The sequence below is a fragment of the Corvus moneduloides genome, chromosome Z, assembly GCF_009650955.1.
Source record: "Corvus moneduloides isolate bCorMon1 chromosome Z, bCorMon1.pri, whole genome shotgun sequence".
Taxonomy (NCBI): Eukaryota; Metazoa; Chordata; class Aves; order Passeriformes; family Corvidae; genus Corvus; species Corvus moneduloides.
Window position 1 is genome coordinate 74848038 of NC_045511.1, and position 19110 is coordinate 74867147.

The 19110-nt window shown below is 47.1% G+C and overlaps 1 protein-coding gene across 5 annotated transcripts in view; it reads right to left on the bottom strand.

Annotated features, from left to right (window-relative positions):
• PAX5 (paired box 5) overlaps positions 1-19110 on the bottom strand; it is a 137747-nt gene that overhangs the window by 60902 nt on the left and 57735 nt on the right. For 3 of the 5 annotated variants that reach the window (XM_032096907.1, XM_032096908.1, XM_032096909.1), the window contains exons 7-8: positions 5357-5413; positions 1238-1367 (exon numbers count right to left, since the gene is read on the bottom strand). In XM_032096907.1, the coding sequence (XP_031952798.1) occupies positions 1238-1367; positions 5357-5413 (187 nt within the window). The remainder of the gene's footprint in view (positions 1-1237; positions 1368-5356; positions 5414-19110) is intronic. The other 2 variants (XM_032096910.1, XM_032096911.1) reach the window with 1 other exon arrangement.

A 19110-nucleotide genomic window follows, 5' to 3' on the forward strand; every position in this document is an offset into this window, starting at 1 on the left:
CTGTCTGTGTCACTGATGAAGATATTAGATAACACTGGCTCCAGCACAGACTCCTGATGGACACAGATATATCTGTATCGAAGCTCTATCTCCTTACCTCTTAAAAGCCACACATCTCCAGAAGTCCCTCTTTCTGTCCATCCATCCGCCTCTAGACACCTTTCTTATCTATGAGTCCACCACTCAAACCACCCATCCAGAATGAGACAGGTATTAAAAGAAGTCTCTCTCCTTCCACTTCAAGGTACACATGTATATCTTTACAGTTTCTTTTGAATCCTCCTAAACTTTGTCAAGAAAAGCCAAAGACTGATGCTGTACTGGGTTAAAACAACTTTGTGACACTTGTTTTCAAAACTGCTCCTCTGCTAGATGAGATTGTAAGGCTTTAAAGACACAGTAATACTATACAAAAACCAGTATTATCTTCCATTGTAGCTACAAAATAAAGAATTATGTCCAATCTTTGCCAAAACAGAGAAAATCCAATGAAATTTGCACCAATTAGACACAGCAGTAACACACAGAGGTAACATTCATATGAAACACAGAGCCTTAAATTTTAAAAGCCCTCATTTTTCCTGATTTGCACAACTAATTCAGGACACAATTTCATCATTTTCTTACCATTTGGATAATCTCCTTGGAAGCAATGGGGTCAGACCCAAATAAGTAGGTGACCAAAGCATTTATCAGACTCTAGCTGTTCCTTAACTCTTGCTCTATGCCTGCTAAATAAATGCAGATGATGTGGCATTCCTTGAGCAAACAGCCTTTGCTTTCCATTTAAATGCTCAGCTTTAGTGCACAGGTACAATTCAGAAATGGTATAAAATGAGCATCCAAAATTCAGGCTAGTTTGAACTGTCATAAAAACTCCATCCAGTCAAACATACCAAGTGCATTTACAAAAAATGAGCAGCAAAGCCCAAAAGCAGAGACAAGTATTCTGCTTTTTGGTGATGTGGTGGTATTCAGGATGTATGTTTGGGGTGGAGGGGCACATCCTTTCCTGAACAAGAGGGATGGATGCTCCATCTGTCAGCTACAACAAACACAAATGATTCACACAAGCCATGTAGCTGACTTTCAACAGAGCTCCTGAAATCACATTCAAAAAGAGACTTTTTGAGCAAATTACTCCACATCTGACACAATTCTTCCATAAAGGACGTCACCGTGCAGTTTGAAGGTACAGACAATTCACACTATTTATCAGTGTTTGAAAATCACTTACCTGTGACAATAGGATAGGACTGAGGCCCAGGAACACTCGCTCCCAAATCTGCAGAAGTAGGGCTGGTTATATTGGCCTTCATGTCATCCAATCCACCAGCTAGCGAGGCCATGGCTGAGTATTCAGTTGCCTGGAAAAAGAAACAAAAGGCATTTTAGTGACAATAAATTTACTAATCAAGAGCTTTTTTTTTGCCTGTGCAACAGAAAGTAGATGTAATATAGAACTCAAAGATCATTTGTTCAGCCAGTGTTAAAGGCAACGCTCAATTTACACTAGGCTTTTCAACACTCAAACTATTCAATAAGTGGGTCTGTGCCTATCACCGGTGTTCTCTATAAAACCAAAACCGGTTTTGTCTGTAAAACCAAAGCCAAACTCATTAATATGTAACAAGGCTTTCCTGAAAGAGGAAAATTTGTAGCTTAACTGCCAAGTGCAAGCTACTTTTTTGCTAGAGAAAAATTTTCATGCCTCTTAACTTCCATACTCTCCACATTTCAGTGTTGGCACTTGAGGGGATATGCACTAATGAGAAGGTGGGAACAGGGTGTCCTGTTTCCCTTTTCTTGAAAATGTTGCATTTCTTCATCATCTCACAGGAAAGAAAAGGTATGTATACATATGTGTTTGCTTAATGGATGCATTTGTAGCTAACCGTTTCTAAATCCAAGTTATTTAAAAATAAATCACCTGACTGTGGTAAGGATGTTGTGTCATTTCCAAAGAATTTCTTAATCTCGTTAACAGAAAGAGGCTATGGTAAACAAGCACAGGTCCTCAGAAATCAGACTGTTTGTGTCCTATAACCCTAAGTGTCTGTAGCTACAGCATTCTACAGCCAATGAGGCCAATCCATGCATCTAGAGGATGTAAATGTACATGGCACAGAACTTATTTTCATTTGCCCTTTTTCAATGATTTCTTATTGTCAGGATCATTCCCACAAATCTGGGAAGTTTTCTTTCAAAGTTCTCCCTTCCCTGCCATCTGCCCTTTATGTTTTAGTCCCTTCTTTGTGAAATGGCAATCGTGCCCATAACAACTGGAGGTTGACTTCAAATGAAGAACTGCAGTGGGAACAGGTAAACTGAAGAGCAGCCACTGTGATGCCAATCCCTAATGAATTCCTCAAGATTAACTCAATGTAGAAGCCGTGCAGAGATGAAGAAATGCAGATGAACCCAGGCTCTCATGGAGGTTTTTTGGAGCAACCAAAACAAAACTCAGAAAAACACTGAATCCCAGACTGGTTTGGACTGGAGGAGGCCTTAAAGGCCAACTTATTCCACCCCCTACCATGGGCAGGGACACCTTCCACTAGACCAGGTTGTTCAAGGCCCCATCCAACTAGGCCTTGAACACTTCCAGGAATGTGACATCGAAATAAGTTAACTTTTTTTTTTTTTTTTTTAAGGAAGCAAAAGATGATTTGAGTGAATACATCCTTCTCCTTCCTGCAAGTTTCTCTGAGAACCCAGCACACAATCTGGCTCTTGACACTAACTCAGCACTTTGGCCAGGTATATGTGCTGGTGTCTCTGTAGCTCACATCTCACTCAAACATAAGTTAATTTACATGGATAATCCTGTATTAACAGTTCTGTGTAATAAACATATTTTTTCTGCAGACAACACCTGGATGACGCAGGAGTACAGCGTGTCACCTTGAAGGATCCCCCATACAAACCCCTTGCAGATGAGCATGCAAGATACATTTTACCAGGGATCAGCTGCTGGCCGGCCTTGTCAAGCATCTAGCCCATGCATCAGAGTCCTCTGACTTGTCTCCTAGGATCCTACATAACCTTTGCATTGAAGTTGTACTGTTCATTCCTCCTTCAACACCCTCTGTGCCCTCACTTTTGTCACGCCTTCATGGAGCAAGCCCTTTTCGCCTACCACCACTGCCTCAAAGACACACACATCTCTGACTCCTCCCCACTTCAGTGCCTGGGAGAGGACAGCCCTGGGAACCGCCCTCCTCAGCAGAGAATGCCAGTAATGGCCCCAGCCTTCCTCCTTCCTAGAAGTGTAATCAAAGCTCCTTCTTCTCATTCCTCATCACACCACGATGTATTTCTCTGCCTTCCCACACCATTTCATGTTCTTCTAAGTCTCCAACCCTTCCTTTCCCCTGTGCAGGGTACATGCACATATGGAGACACCGCTAGATTTTTTCTTTTCCCAAAACCCTAATCTGGCCAAACATCAGAGAAACAGTAGCCCTGCAGAGACATCCCATGCAGCTGGTAATGCAAAAGCATGGATGGGCTGGCAGCACAGCAGAGGAAAAACCTGTCCTTGTGTGCTGCTGTTTGGTATTTCTGTATCTCTAGAAGAGCACACACCAATCCCTGGGGAAGGATGCCTGATTTCACCCGTGTTGCTCTATGAAAGCCACAACTGTACCGTATCAAGACTAGAAAATCTCTTTGGATCCTCCCGTGGGGTGCTGATCCACCACTCCCAACAGGCAGAGAGTGAATGTGGCTTCCCACTTACAAAGTGAGAGCAGCGCACCTGGAGTTTGGGAGGAAGCACCCAGCTGGAATGGGACCCCTGCCACAGGCTGGGTCACATGAGGGGACTGAGGAAGGAGGTGCACATCCCAGACCACAAACCCAACTGGAACCAGCCTGAGCCTTCAACTGCAATTCTCAGGCATGGGAATGTGTAACTCCATAGCTTGTTTCCCTTCAGGAGTCCAAAGAACTGACACAGGGATAAACAGGACCAGAGTTAAGAGTTTTAGCTGTAATGACCTGGAAGCACTATGCCAATGAGCCAGGAGTAGCCCTCTGAGCTTGGACAAACTGACCAGTCTAGTGTCAAGCAAGCAGCAACCAGAGTGTAGCATAACCTGGCAAGGGTCACGACTGTGGTACCCTGCGCTCTTCCATGTCACTGCACCATAGTAAGTTGAAGCAATATACAGTGGCGCAGTCCCAAACCATGAAACAACATCTGCAGACTGGAGGGACTAGAAGCATTACAGTTGCTCAGCACAGTGTGGAGGGAGAGCCCATAGCCAAGCAGCACTGGTAGGAATGAGAAGGCATGAGCTGAAGATATGCAAAATGGAGATTTGGGGTCCTTCCCTGCTTTTGGTCCCAATAACTTCCTGCATACAGGAGCTGCATGTCTTTCGCAATGGCCCAGCAACTTTTCCCAGAGGTAAGAATAGTGGGACTTTAAGGGATTTTCCAGCTACTTTGCTGTGCCCAGATCCCTCCTTGGAACCACCATCAGCTGAACACCAGCAGCCACACCAGCAGCCACTGCTTCCAGCACCCAGGCAGAGCAAGTCCAGGCTGAGGGGCAGCCCTTGTGATTGCTGACTTCCCTCTCCTCATGCAGTCCCAGTGGAGGAGTGATCCCACACATTGCATCCACCTCTGCAGTTACAGTTTACACGGCAAAGCAGTGGGGTCACGGCCAGCACTGGGCTGTCCCAGTGGCAGTGACCAGCACTTGTCTGTGGGCAGAAAAGAAACACAAGTGCTGCCAACAGCAAAGTGCTGCAGGGAAGTGATGGTCAACAGAGGCATCTTCTGGCCCCCAAGGAATGGAGACTCAGGGGTGCAGAGCACAGGAGCCTTCACCCTAAAACCAGACCATGGGTGCTGTCTGCAGGCCTCCTCACCCCCGTGGAGGGGCCAGGGGACTCTAGAACCCCCTGAAAAAGCAAAAGCCTTGCTGACACTGTGGGCTCACAGTGTTGGGTGTTGAACCACTCATGAGGGGTACAGTGGCATCCCTTCTTCCCGCTCCCCCCAGGCAGATCTCTTCCTTTCAGGCACCCCATCCAGAGAGGAAAGGAAACCCCAGGGGAAGGTAGCGCTCATGGAGCAGCCCCTCACCCCATGCCCCCACTGACACCCTCCTGCTGAACTCTCCTGCCGCCCCTCCCCAAGAGCTTCTCCAGCTGATTGGGGTGGGAGCAGCAGAAGGGATCTCAGACTTGGCTCCTGCACTGGTGAGCTGGCACCACTGCTGGCAAGAAACAGCCCAGAATGACTGTCATGGCCAGGGTCCCTCCTCGTGCAGCAGGAAGCCTGACCTTCTGCTTGGTAGGTGAAAAAGCAAGAGACGGGTGTTCATTACCCTAGAAATTACCTGAAAAATGAGTGCCTGCGGTTGTACCACGCACTGTCTCATCAGCATGGAGCACCACTGCCATAGCATGGAGGAGAGAAAACACAGACATGTGAAACGAGGAATATATAAAAGAGAGAATGAGAAGGACAAACTGAAAGGAGGGGCAAGACCAGATCTCATGTGTTCCCCTGCCCTATCCTACTCTGCTCTGGCTCAGATTTGGCAGATGGGAGCTGGGGGGAGTGACTGCAGTGGTGAGGAGAGGAGTGATCTCCATGCACCTATTGGGAGCAGCACAACTCCTCTTGCAGCAGCAGGGTCTGCACAGTCCTTCCAATTTGACTTCTCTGCAAAGTGCAAACGGGAAGGTTTCTGCACATCCACCTCCATTACAAAAGCTTTATTTCTAACTATTAATCCCCTTGGAGTGGTGGATGTGATAGGCAAATGGAAACAAAAGGTGTGCAGGAGGGTTTCAGAACCATTTTCAAATCTCCTGCACTACAGCAAAGCAGAGAGGCAGACCACTACCACCTTCACCCTGCACTTTTTCTGGTGAAGATGACTGAGCATAACGCACAGAAAAGTCAATCCACCCTATGTGTACAGAAATTTTCTCTCTGATATTTACCTAGGATTTCACCCTAAAGTGTCAGGAGAAGATGGACACACAGTAGGGAACAAGGCCACTCCTTGAAACAGCCTGGTTCTTCAGTGCCAATGTGGGAATCTCAGGGAGCTCCCACAGGTTGGGACGAGCCCTGCAGCAGTGCTGTGACCCATGAGGTGTGAGACAAATATATCCCCTTTCTGCCTCATCCCTTTCGTGGGGCACAGACCTCACTCACAATGCTCCTGAAGAGACTGCACCAAGCAAAAACAGACAAGAGCTGTCTGCTGCACAGGGCAAATGGCCATTAAAATGAGCCAGCTGGGGTCCACTGGGACTTGCACATGTTGCTTTTTGCATCTGCTAGATTTTCCAAATCAAAACAGCAGGCAGGCATGAAATAATACCTCCTGTGTTCTCCTGCCACTGGCACAGCCACCCCCAGTCTCAGGATGCTGCTCAGGATCCAGCAGCAGCAGCAAAAGCAGCAGCTCAACAGGAGCTCAGACCATCAGTGCAAGGTGCCAGCTTGGGGCTTCACGGCTTAGACTGCCTCCTCACCGATCATGTGCTTTGCCTTCTCTCCTGACAGAGATGGTGCATCAAGACGTTTCACTGCCAAAAAAGACACTTAGGTCTCTGAGAGGCACAGTGTTGTCACCCAGATCACATCCACCACACCCTCTGCTCACCCCTTATGGCAGCAGCAAGCCAGACCTCACACCAAGTATCTCCAAGTCATCACATCTTAATACTTTAAAATTCATTAATAAATAGAGGCAAAAGTGGCACACGCCAGGCAGGCTGGCTACAGAAACCCGCACCTCAGCCTGACAAAGGGAAGAAATTTGTAACATTAGATATGGTTCGAATAGTTTAATCCAAAGCAGCTCTAAATAATCTCCCCAGGCTTTCTGAAACCCAGCACCTCTTGCAGCTGCACAGGCACCACTGCTGCTCTGCCTGGAATTTCATGGGAATGGAAAATCCAGCCTAACGCCCTTCTCCTCAGCCACTGAGGATACGGGTGGGAAAGGTTCCCAGGAACCTATATGTCAAAGTCTCACCACTGCCACCTGCCAGCCACCCCCCATTTCATAATTTACATGATATTCCCTGCACTGGCTACTGCTGACACCAAAACCAATCCTACTTTGGAGCAAACGTTATTTACGCTCCTAATTTGGGCCAAATCCTAGTTTCTCTTTGTTTTCAGACACATTGGGCTCATTGCTGTCTCACAGAATGTGGAAGTTTGATTTCAGTGGTACAACCTTCTTCCCTCAGTTTAAACTGAGTATTTCTGAACCTTCCTTTCACAATACATATATTTTTATAAAAAGTTAACAGCTGTGCTTCATTTTAGCTCAAATCCAATTAGGATTGTACACATCCCCAGACATTCCTTTGAAGGCAGTGAGAATTACCTCGTGCACCCTGCCATGAACACATTTACCCTCATACTTCAAAATAACTGACCTGTTTTTGACCCAGTCTTCACATTATCTGCATATGGGAAACGATACACTACATTTACATTTCCACAGTGCAAATCATAAGTGGGTGCAGCTATTCTCAGATTTTCCAAAGGGACACCCAAATCCAATCTAAATGCCTAGAATTTACCTGTTGTTTTTCTTTTATACATATAAATAGCTGCATTTCCATTCACTCTTTGTTTCTCATTTTCATTTCGTTCTAATATCTGCATGTAAATGTCTGAAAATAGCATCTGTAATTGAAGATTATGAAGTATAGCCAGCTCCTGACAGGCTGCTAAGGAAGATGGATTATCCTCATTTTTCTGTAAATTTTGTCAATTTTGGAATTCATAAGCTATCAACACTGATCAAAATGTGACTGCACAGCTGTGTCAAAGCGGACGGCGCAGCATCAGCGCAGCTCTGAGGAGGACAGCTATCCCCAGCCACTCAGCCAGGGGCACATACTGCAGGAATCCTTCCTGACTGCTTGCGGTATCTACATCCCAATCACATTGCCCCCTCCACCCCTGAAAAAAAAAAAATCAAATAAATAAATCGAAAGTACGCAAATTCTCTGGTGCGCCAATTCAGATCACAAAGCACAATTTATTGCGTTCTCTCTTTTTATTTATCCCTAAGTAGTAAACACGATTTCCATTCAGGGGGTTCGTTATGTTCCACTCCTACCAGACAATCACAGCACACTTGAGGCAATTGTTTAGCTTCTTCCTCTCAATTTTCCCATTACTGGGAGTAAGTACTGTTGGGACTCTTTAATAGCCCGACTGCAGCCCATATCAATAACAGATGAGGTTTAATCGTCCAACACAAAAATTATTTAGGCTCAGTAAGGACATTCAATGTCATTTGCATAATGGCATTTCTATCCTGAGCACCTAACCCATCGTGCATAAACAAGGCCCTGGGACCATAAATAATAATAAATCATGACGTCCACACTCCTCTGGCTGTAATAGGAGCCTCTCTATGTAGAAATTATTTCAGCAGGAAACGGGCACTATAATTTTAAAGACATGTGGCATTGCACAGGCCAGTAAATCACACTCATGCACAGTCACACACACACACGTGCCAGTGAGGCTGCCCATAGTGAGCAGCAAAACCCCATGGAGCAGCAGCACAGAACACTGCCCACGCTGGCTGCTGGAAATGTTTTTATTATTGTTTCTTAGTCAGAGGTAGCAGGCTGAACAAAAGCAATGCCTGAGTAGTGTGTGCAGTGCCTGGGCATGTACTCAGTGGACCTGTCAGTCTGCCAAATCCCTGCTGGGCAATCCCTCGTGCCTGCTGTCCTTGATCTCTGGGAAGGTCTCTGATGGGAAGAGAACAGAGACCTGCAGATGCTCAGATGGGTGTTTTCCGAGCAAGCCCTTCATAGGCCACTGCAGTTCCTGATGTCTAGCAAGGGCATAAATGGCCAGTAGACTCTCTCAGAATCCTGAATCATTGAGAATGAAAAGCCTTCTAAGGCCATTGAGTCCAACAGTTAACTCTACACTGCCACCACTAAACTATGTCCTCAAGAGCCATAAACTTCCTCTGGTTTGCAAACAGAAGCCTCCACCAAAAGCCATGGTTAGACCAGCCCAAGGGAGGTAAATGTACACAATGAACTGAGGTGGCTTTCCAGATTTCAGCCTCACCTGGCCACTAACAAGTGCCTGGATGAAAAGAAACAGCAACACCACCACAGTTGCAACCGCCAACCTCTGTTTCTGCTAGGATTTGCTAGTTTCAACATAACATATTTGTCCTCAACAACTCTGACATCTCTCTGTGTAATACAAACATTGCTTTGTCTCTTGCAGGACACAAAATGATAGGATGACTCACCTAAGCATCCACCCACCCTCATCAGCACTGCCCAATCCTGCACAGGCTCTTCCTTTCTGTCCCCATGACAGAGCCTCCCAGTTCAGTTTACTGAGAAAAGCAGAAAGTCCAAACCAGGTTTTGTGGGAGCCTGGTCCCAGTTCCAATGTTGCAACACCGGTGTCTGCTACTGCCCCAACCCCCTCCAACCTCTTCTCTCCAGCCCTCCTCTCTCCAGCACTCCTCCTCCTCCTCCCAGGGCAGCCCTCACTAGAGCTCCTCTCCCACATTCCCCCCAGACTTACATGGGGTGTTTCTCTTCTTCCCCTCTTTCCTGCCCTCTCCCCAGCAGCAACTGAATTCTCTCAGCAGCCTCCACCATCCTATCTGCAATGCTAAAAAAGGGGGCACCTAATCAAAATAAAGCATGAGACACACAACTGAAATAAAGCGTAACACCGTGGTGGAAAATCAGTTTGCTTTTTGTAAACCCAGAACAGAATTTAGGCTTTTATGCCTCTAATTGCTACAAGATGTTGTTAAAATGAGCTGTTTCTCAGGACAGGAACTGGACACTTTCCCTCTCAACACGAACAATTTCATCCAGAGGAGGAGGGAAAAGGTACAATCCTCCATCACGGTGGCTCCTCTGCTTCCACTGAAGCACCAAGCATGAGTGTGCAGAGAAGAAAGCACAACCCTCAGCATGGCCAAGTATTTCCTTGTGGAGAAATACAAATCAGAAATATAAATGCACACTGAGAATGTATGAGGTTGGCACCAATATTGCCAGATCTTCAATCCATCCCGCCGATGGCTTCTGACACTTGGAAAGTCTTGTGCAAATTTTCAAGAACAGTCTGTATTTCTGTAATGTTTTCACATGAACTACCCAAAGGTGTTTCACAAATGCCATCTGAGAATCCTGGTATAGCATGTTTTGTATCATATTATGCATTGTGTACAATAAACTGGTCTCAAAGTGGTGTGCCATGGCAGATTACAAGGGTCCAAGCCTCATGGGTAGCCAAAGCCCCTGCAGTCACTGAACCTACAAGGGCACCAAACCTTTACGCAGCGGAAAACCAGGAGAAAGCTGCAGAGTTTGCTGTTCTGTGGCATGTTGCAAAGTCCAAGCTGAACAAATCCATGTCAACCCACAAACTCCTGTATTTCAAAGCCAAACACCAAGTAACACACATTCTTCATTTTCCAAAAGACTTTTGCTTTTCCTGTTGGTGCCCCTCGAAGCCTGGTGGTCCTGTGGGGGTCAGGAGCCTTCTGCCTTCCATTTTTGGGGTGGAAACTTTCTCTACAATGCTGAATTCCCGATCAAATCCCCAATATGGAATTGATCTTATTTAAAAAAAAAAAAAAAAAGGCAAAAACAAACTAAGAAAAAACACATTAAACAAAACCCCCATAACTTTCCAAAGTTTTTCTTTCATTTCTTCACCTGTACCTGAACTAGAATGGTACGGGCCACAATATTTCAGGCCAGTTTTCATTACTGCATGTTTATGGAAAAGCCAGAAATTTTAATGGTCTTTTCCAATCTAAATGACTGTACGGTTCTATGCTAGGGGAGGTAGGAAATAAAGGAAAAGGTAGGATATTAGGAAAAAAATGTATTACAGAAAGGTTTGTAAATCACTAGAACAGGCTGCCTGGGGAAGTGGTGGAGTCACCATCCCTGGAAATGTTAAGAAAACATGTGGATATGGTTGAGGACATGGTTTAATGATGAATATGGTAGTGGTGCTGAGCTGATGGTCGGATTTGATCCTAAAGGTCTTTTCCAACCTTAACAATTCTGTGATTCTGTAAGTACAAATGTTGTTTTTCAGAAACTTTATGCAGCACTTTCTGATTACATGTCCTTGGAGGCGCGGAATTAAAGAGGCAGCAGGAACTGGAGAAAGCCTGTGCACTGACAGCAGGCAAAGTGACTGGCTTAGATATTTTAACCAGAGTGTTTTGTCCTGAAAACAAGAAGTGCCAGGATGGGTGCTGGGAATGTGGAGTGGCGGAGATGCCCCTTGCCCTTCATGCATGCTGAAGGCCTGCCTCATGTAGATGGAGGCCCTGGGCAAGAGAACATCAAGGGAGTGATGCAGAGTTTGATGTGACATTCAGTAAGGATCAATAGGCTCAGAACCGCATTCATCTTGTGGCGTAAATCTTGAGCTGTTTTCCCCCTTTGCTAATTACCTGAAGCCCACTGACAACCAAATCTGACCAGCAACAGGTACAGAGTGTGAAGGCTCCAGGACAAGATGTTGGAGACTGAGGCAGGACAGCACTCCCCTCAGGAACAAACATTCTGCTACCTGCCCATGGGGCAGGGAAATGAGCTCCTCACCTTCAGAAATATACCTACAAACACCAGAAATTGTCTGCATATTGGTATAAAAATTAAGCAAAACTGAGACAGGCTGACAAGTCAAGGTACCTATAGGGTGCTGGTTCCAAGGAAAGAGACTCTGTCTGATGATACCCACAGACTGTTGCTGCTGGAGGCCCTGTACCTCCCTGCTATCATGACAGGCTTGACAGACCCTCTACACAGAAAAATCATCAAAGATGACAGGTTTCAGTGAAACATTTCAGTTTTTATCAAAACATTTTCTATTGGGAAGACAAGTTCAGCCAGGCACACTGGTGTTGTAATACTCACTATTTTGCTGATAGAACTGCAGAAGACACCTGGGCACCACACATGCAATGGAGCATCACCACAAGCAAACAGCATCAGGCAACCAGAAGGGAACCCACCACCAGAATTACCTGAGCACCTCTTCCACACCAAAAGCGTCTCCAGTTCTTATGCCAGAGAGGTATTTGGGATATATTTTCAAAATGTCCTCTCCAGTCACAAGAACCAGAGAAGAACCATTTGAACAAAAACACAGACGTGGGGGCTGTGCCATCAATAAAATCTCCCACTGGTACTGAGCCTCGCAGTTTGACAGTGCCTGAAAATCATTTATCAGGTACATAATCTGATGACAATTTCTTGTGTAACATAATTTAATCCATTACTTAATCCTGTGTTTCAATTATTTAGAGAGGTCCTAGTAACAAGTGAAATACTCCAAGCCTAACAAAGTATCTGACAAGTGCAGTTCTTACGCCTGGCTTCACTCCATAGCTCCTATTCCAGGAAAGCACTCACCACCTCCAGGACCTTGCTCTCCCTCAGCCCTCTGTTCATGACTTATCTGTACGGATTCAGACTTGAGGTCAGCCCTGAGCCTGAAGGGCCTTTTGCAGGGGAAACCCTTGTCTCTCCAATGTTGCCCTTATTTCATTCCATTTGCAGGGTGAAAGGAGCAGAGCTGAAATCATCCCCCTACATGTCAATCTACTCTCTTAGTGCAGGAGTTCCCTCCTTTCAGATTATCTTTTTATTATTATTTTGGAAAATTCTGCTGCAAACAAATTTTAAGCAGTCACTATTCATATGAGCAGAGAAGAATTTTAAATCGGTCCCCTTTGTTTGGAAGTGGCTTAGCTCCACAATTGCGTTTTGTCATCATTCGGACACTGGTGTAGGTTGTTTTGTTCAATGCCATCCTTAAAAAAAAGGGCAACACAAAACTACGGCATTCCTCTGAAAACCCAGCCTCTGCACCAAGCCAACTTCTCAAACTCCTTTGCACTTCATGCCAAACAACTCTCCATCTATCCTCTACACTGGATGAACCAGTGCTACTCTTCCACTCCAACCACACTTTTCATTGTAACCACACAATGGTTTTCCTTAAACACATCATAACAACTGGAATAAATAAAGTGGCTGAGCAGCAAGGTAGTGATATGACCTGGGTTGGAAGGAAGTTTCAGAGGTCCCTCAAAGCATGGCCAGCTATGGAGCCAGGTCAGGCAGCTCCAGGGTTTGTCTAGCTGGGTCTTGAAAATCACCACAGATAGAGATTGCACAACTTTGGACCCTGAAAAGCCTCTCTTGTGTCAGTTCATGCCTCTGTCTGTTGTGTTCCCACTGTGTACCGCCATGAAGAGTTTGGCTCCTTCTGAGATGTTATAGCACATCAAGTTCTTCAAGGGAGCATACTCCTATCTTTGTTAATTATAAGGTGATGGACAGATTTAGAGAAAGCCCACAGAATGAGTGTAAAACAGCAGTGATTTCCAAACTAAGACTGGAAAATGTATTTGAAACTTGTCACAGTCTGTGGGACCCAGACATTTACTGGGGACTAAGTAGAGAAGTCTTGTTCCATTCTTCAAATGCTGGTGCAAGCCCTTCATCTCGAATATAATGTGAGTGGGCCAGGCACTAGTTAAATCAACAGGCAAGTGTGTTTACTCACAGATTTGTCCTTCCTTCTCTTGTGGGGCTAACACAGACCAAAGGAGATTGGTCAGTTTTGATATAACTGGTCAACTAGTGCTGTTACACAACATTGTCTGATATTGGTGAAAGACCTGGTTTATCTCTCTAAACTAAAAAAAAAAAGAAATTATTTATTGCGAAACACACAATAAACGAAGAGATGCAATTACTCAATGCCAGTTCCCAAATTTGAAAGAAATGTGAACACTTCCATCAAGATAACAAGTGGGGAAAGCTTTTCTTAGATTTCCTATCTCTCTATCACACTTAGAAGCCATAGAAAATCTTCTGGTGGAGACCACCTGCTGCCTTTGCAATATGTTGTGTTCTATCTAGTCACTAAGCTCTGGGTGTAAACCTGATGGAAGGTGCTGAGATGAAATTTGGTAGCTGGAAAAACATCCCCTTCCAGCATTACCCAACAGGAATCGTGCTATGGCTGCAATTTCCAAACATTTTCCCCGGGTGTTCAGGTTTAGGATTTTTTCCTTTTGTTTCTTTCACTCACGGAATTTTGTCCCATCAGTTGCTAAGAGACAATAACGACCAGTACTTAAGAGGCAAAAGAAACGGCGAATGTGGGGGAAGGGTGCAGCTGGCTACTTTCTTACCTGGGAGTTTTTGTCTTTGGAAGGGCAGAGATACCTCGAGATTTCGGCCAGGGGGTGGGGGGCTGGGTTTAGCTCCTCTCGCTCTGGACATCGGAGGGGAGACAGGCTGTGATCACTGGGGGGAGAATTCGCACCACCACGGGGTTCTTTCTCCTGCTGCCTTCCCCTACCATGAGTGAAGCTCTGCTCGTAAGAGCAGCTGTTGCACTGGGAGCTTATCAACACCCTACCTCACTAGAAAAGGACTCTTCACCATCTTCTCGGGTGCCTCAGGAGAAACCCTGGGATCCCCGAGCTCCTTCCCCCTCCAAGGGAGCCTCTCCTGGCCATGTTCAGGAGCTGGGCTACCACTGCCCAGCCCCACCACTTCTCTGCCACTGCTCCAGGATTTTCACTACACTGTAGCCCTGCACTCCCTGCCTGCTGGGACACCCCGTGGCTCCTGCTACAGCTGCAGAGTTTCTGATACATTTCATTTGCTACTCCGGAATCTGCTCATCCCTGCTGTTCCAGCTGCTGCTCCGAGGTTCCTGCTGCAGCCCATTTTTGCCATCCATCCCATTCGCCATTACCACGTGAGGAAGATGTGAACAAGCTTGCGCCACAGCACCCCCTGCAGCCGCGGGGGAATCATCGCACCAGCCCTGCCCGGCCAGGAGCCACCAGCGCCCCTGGCGGCTGTGTCCGTAACTGCACCAGAGAGGAAAGTGCCTGCGGCCGAGAGAGGCTGGCACTGGGTTCCTGGTTCTGTTTGTTGTTGCTGCCAGTGTTGTTTGCTTGCCTTGTTTTACATATAAATACTAGTGAAGAACTGTAATTCTTTTTCCCATATCTTTGCCTGAAAGCCCCTTAATTTCGAAGTTATAATAATTCAGAGGGAAGGGGGTCATATTTTTTCCATTCCAAGGGAGGTTCCCACCTTCCTTGGCAGGTACATGTCTGTCAAACCAAGACACCAGGCTCTCAGGGAAAAAGCACACCACACTCCTCCTCAGTAGCATCTCAGTCCCTGAGGAGCTTCCAGAGCACAGGAGAGCTGGTCTGCCTTTGCCAGCTGCTGACTGTGCCACATGTCACCAACATTTCCTTCGCATGAGCCTGTGCACAATGTGGGGAGCCTGCCGGGGGAGAAGACATCTCCACATTTTATGCAGAGCAAAGAGAAAAGAGACAAGGACAGAGATGTGGGAGCACAAGCCACAGCAAGGCTGGCCTTTTCTTTATCTTGTGAATTTGTATTTTTACATATAGTCATATTTGAGAGCAGTCAGGAGGAAGAAAAAGGGATGTTTAAAAACAGAAATATAATGCAATTCTCTAAGGAGCTGTCTACCTTGGTGTTTTGGGCTTCCTCCTCTCTGATGGGTCAGAGGGGAGGAGGAGGTGACAAGGGCTTCCATGTGTAGGAAAAGGACTCACACTTGGCAACCCTGGAGCCAAAGGTAGCCCCCCACAGAGAGTCATATGAGTTGGAATGTAGTCCAGCAAAGCCAATGCTCCGACGACGAGAGAAGCATCATTTGCATCAGCTCCAGCCATCACTGAGGCTTCCCTAACCAAGTATGAAATGCCTGAAATGCCTGGAATGTGTGTGCTATAACTCTTCCCCTGCTTGGTCTCATTGCACTGACTGCCATCACAGCAGGGTGTGTGCAGTGAAACCCCATCTCTCTCCTCTACCAGCAGCTTCTCTTCATCATGGTCATGCTCCCAAGGTGTTGCAGACCCCAGGAAATGCTCCCTGTCACCTTCTGGAAAAGTCTGCAGGAGAAATCCTGACCCCAGGCTGCCCATTACTTCTAGACAAAGTGGAAAAGCTGGTCACCAGCTGCTTCTACAGGGAGGGACCTCTGGGTAGGGGCACTGAGCTGGGGGTGCAGGGTATCCCCATATCTGTGCCAGACAGGAGAGTGGGCAACCCCTGGATTATCCCACCTGCCCTTCTTCCCACCACTCTTGCTTACTCAAAGACCAGCCATTTCAGTACCAGCCCCCTCAGATATCCTCAGCGGCCCCTGAAGGCTGCAGGGCTGCTATTCACAAGGATGATGCTGATGCAGGAAGACATTTGCTGGATACATGGCTCCTGTCATGCTCCTTCCCCAGGAAACTCTTTGCCTCCACAGCCCCACTGTCACACAGAATACCAGGTGTCATACAACAGTCTGCTGTGACTGTCACCACCCAACACGACATGTCACAACAAGGTGGCATATGCACAGAATTCTGTGCTGTCTTCAGAAGCTCATGCACAAAAAAATGCTCATAAGGAAGGGCAAAGGAGTGGGAACGCAAAGAGGAGATACTGGACAAAGGAGTTGTGTTTTCTGCTGCTATTCTAAAAGAAAAAAGTTGATTTTTAGCAGGAAGAAACACTATGGCAAGTTTCTTTCTCCTTTTTCAATCAAAACCAGAGCAGAGCCAAAGGAGAAGGTGGTGCTTCCCTCTGCATCCCCAGCAGTGCAAAGAAAGGACATAGGGCTCAGAGAAGAGACTCTATCCTGAGGAGGCATCAGCCTCTACAGCAGCACAAGTGTTGCATGAGAGCATCTGAGACAGACAGTGGAGTTTTATCAGATACTTTTGCAGAATAACCTGATGATGCTGAACTGGAGACAGCAGTTGACAGCACAGCCTTAAGGCTCAAAGTGCTTTTTGCATGGAGCAGCTCCAGAAAAAACACCTCATGTAAGAGATGGGGGTAAGTGCTACTGTCATCTCCCAGAAACTGCTGCAGTGTACCAGTAAAATGCTCCATGTTACAGCTGAGCACTAGTCCTCTCATCTTTTGTTTATCTGTTTGTTTAGTTTCTACTATTATTGAAAGGTTCTACCGGACAAGTAAAAATATTGCCAGCCTGAGATTTCCTTCTGAGCAATCTTTAAAGGACACTCTCTCCATCTCTTTCCATTTTAACAACTGGCTGGCAGAGAGGGCTGCAGTAGGTGTGGGTCCACCTCCACATCACACACATGCACTACCCAGGGTGGGAGCAGCTCATTCCCACCACTCAACCGCCTGACATGGCCTACTGTGGGGACAAGCAGCAAAGCCCAGCAGTCAGGAAAACGACTGCAGCAAGGGGCCAGTGCCACATCCTGCCGACCAGCAGGAGCACAGCTTTTTCCCCTACAGCCCCCGCACAGGACAGGGGTCATGGGTGCCTGTGCTCCCAGCTGCTGTCCCTCCACCATCCTGCCCGCCAAGACCCCACGCCCTTTCCATTCAGCAGGGGTATTGATCTGCTGGCAGCAATGGGCTGGATAATTAGCCAGGAATTAGAGTTTCTATTACAGCCAGGAGGCTGCCCCAGCTGATTTATCACCTGAATAATTTACTGTGATTGAAAGGAAATTAAAATGAACTCCATTTGACAACTGTGCACTTTTATGGGCTTTAGTGAAGACTCAAAAGCCAAATTAATAGCCTGGTGTTGTTTGATAGTCTACTGAGAGTAAATATGGGAAGATTTTTTTGTCTCCTGATGTGCTCTCCTAGGCTGGATTTTAGAGTTGGGTTTTTTTTTTCCATCCCACCAGTAAGGCTACAGCCTGGAACAGGGGAGATTTCAGCAGTAAAAACCAGAGAACTGCCCTTGCTCCCTGCTCCTCTCTGCACTGCAAGCACCCACCCTCTCCTTCTCTTTTCTGCAGGTACAGAGGATTGCAGGGTCAGCAGATCAGGGATGAGCAGGTAGCGCTTGCTGGCAGCCCCTGGCCCAACCTGGCACCAGCATTGGCACCAGCAGCCAGGGCAACCCACCCAGCTGCCGATGAGGGAAGGCACGGGGGTAACACAGCCAACAAAATCATCATGCATCCCACGACCCCTTATCACCACCTCAGTCCCCTGCCACTCTGGCAGAACTGGGGGTGCACTTCACCATGGTTCAGGGTGCTGACCCTGCAGCGCCATGTCTTCCTACCCACCACTGCCTGGACTCCTGCAGAGCTGCCAGAGCAATGCTAGGTTCCGCCTCGCCTCTTCCTTTGTCTTTATTTTTTCTCAATTTCAGTATTTGTGTACATTTATTGAGCTACAGATTATTGTTTCCTTTTCCTTTTTAATTTGCTTTTCATTTAGCACACCCTATAATGCAGCCATTAAGAGCATGCCATGGAATGCTGTTGGGGTTTCAGGAGTTCTCCTTCTGTTTTCTTTTTCTCTTAAAGAATTTTCTCCATACATATTGCCAGGGGGACAAATTACTAGGTGCTTAAGAAAAACAAAATACCTGGCCACAGAAGGAGGGGTCCATCTGGCTACTCTCTTTCACCTGGGTTTGTGAGCTGTTAGTTCCTGGCATTTGGACGGAGAGAGAGGCTGGAAGGAATTCGTCATCACTGGGGACTTCTGTTTTTTTGGCTGCCTTCCAGAGAAATCCCGGGATTCCCAAGGCTGCCTTCCCCTGCCCCGCTGGGAGCCGGGCTGTGGCCACCCTGCCCCCGCCGTTGCTTCGAGCCTTCGCCACTCTGTAGCTCTGCTCGCCCTGCCTGCCCAGACCTCGAGGGGTTCCCACCACAGTTCCAGAGTTTTAATACATCTCATTTGCCGCCTGGGATTTGTGCTCGTCCCTGCTGTTCCAGCTTGCCGTTCCCAAGGGTCCGGCCGGACATGGGGATCGGCTGCCCAGGGGTTTGTGAAGCCTTTGTTCCATCCCTTCCCGGGATCCCAGGCCACCAGTGCCACGTGCTCCCCGAGCTCGCTCCGGAGCGCCCCCTGCAGCCGCGGGGGAACCATTGCACCTGCCCTGCTCGGCGGGAGCCGCCAGCGCCCCTGCCGGCTGCGAGCGGAACTGCACCCGAGGGGAAAGGGCCTGACAGCCGAGAAGGCTGGCACTGGGTTTGTGATTGTTTGCTGTTACTGCCATAGTTAT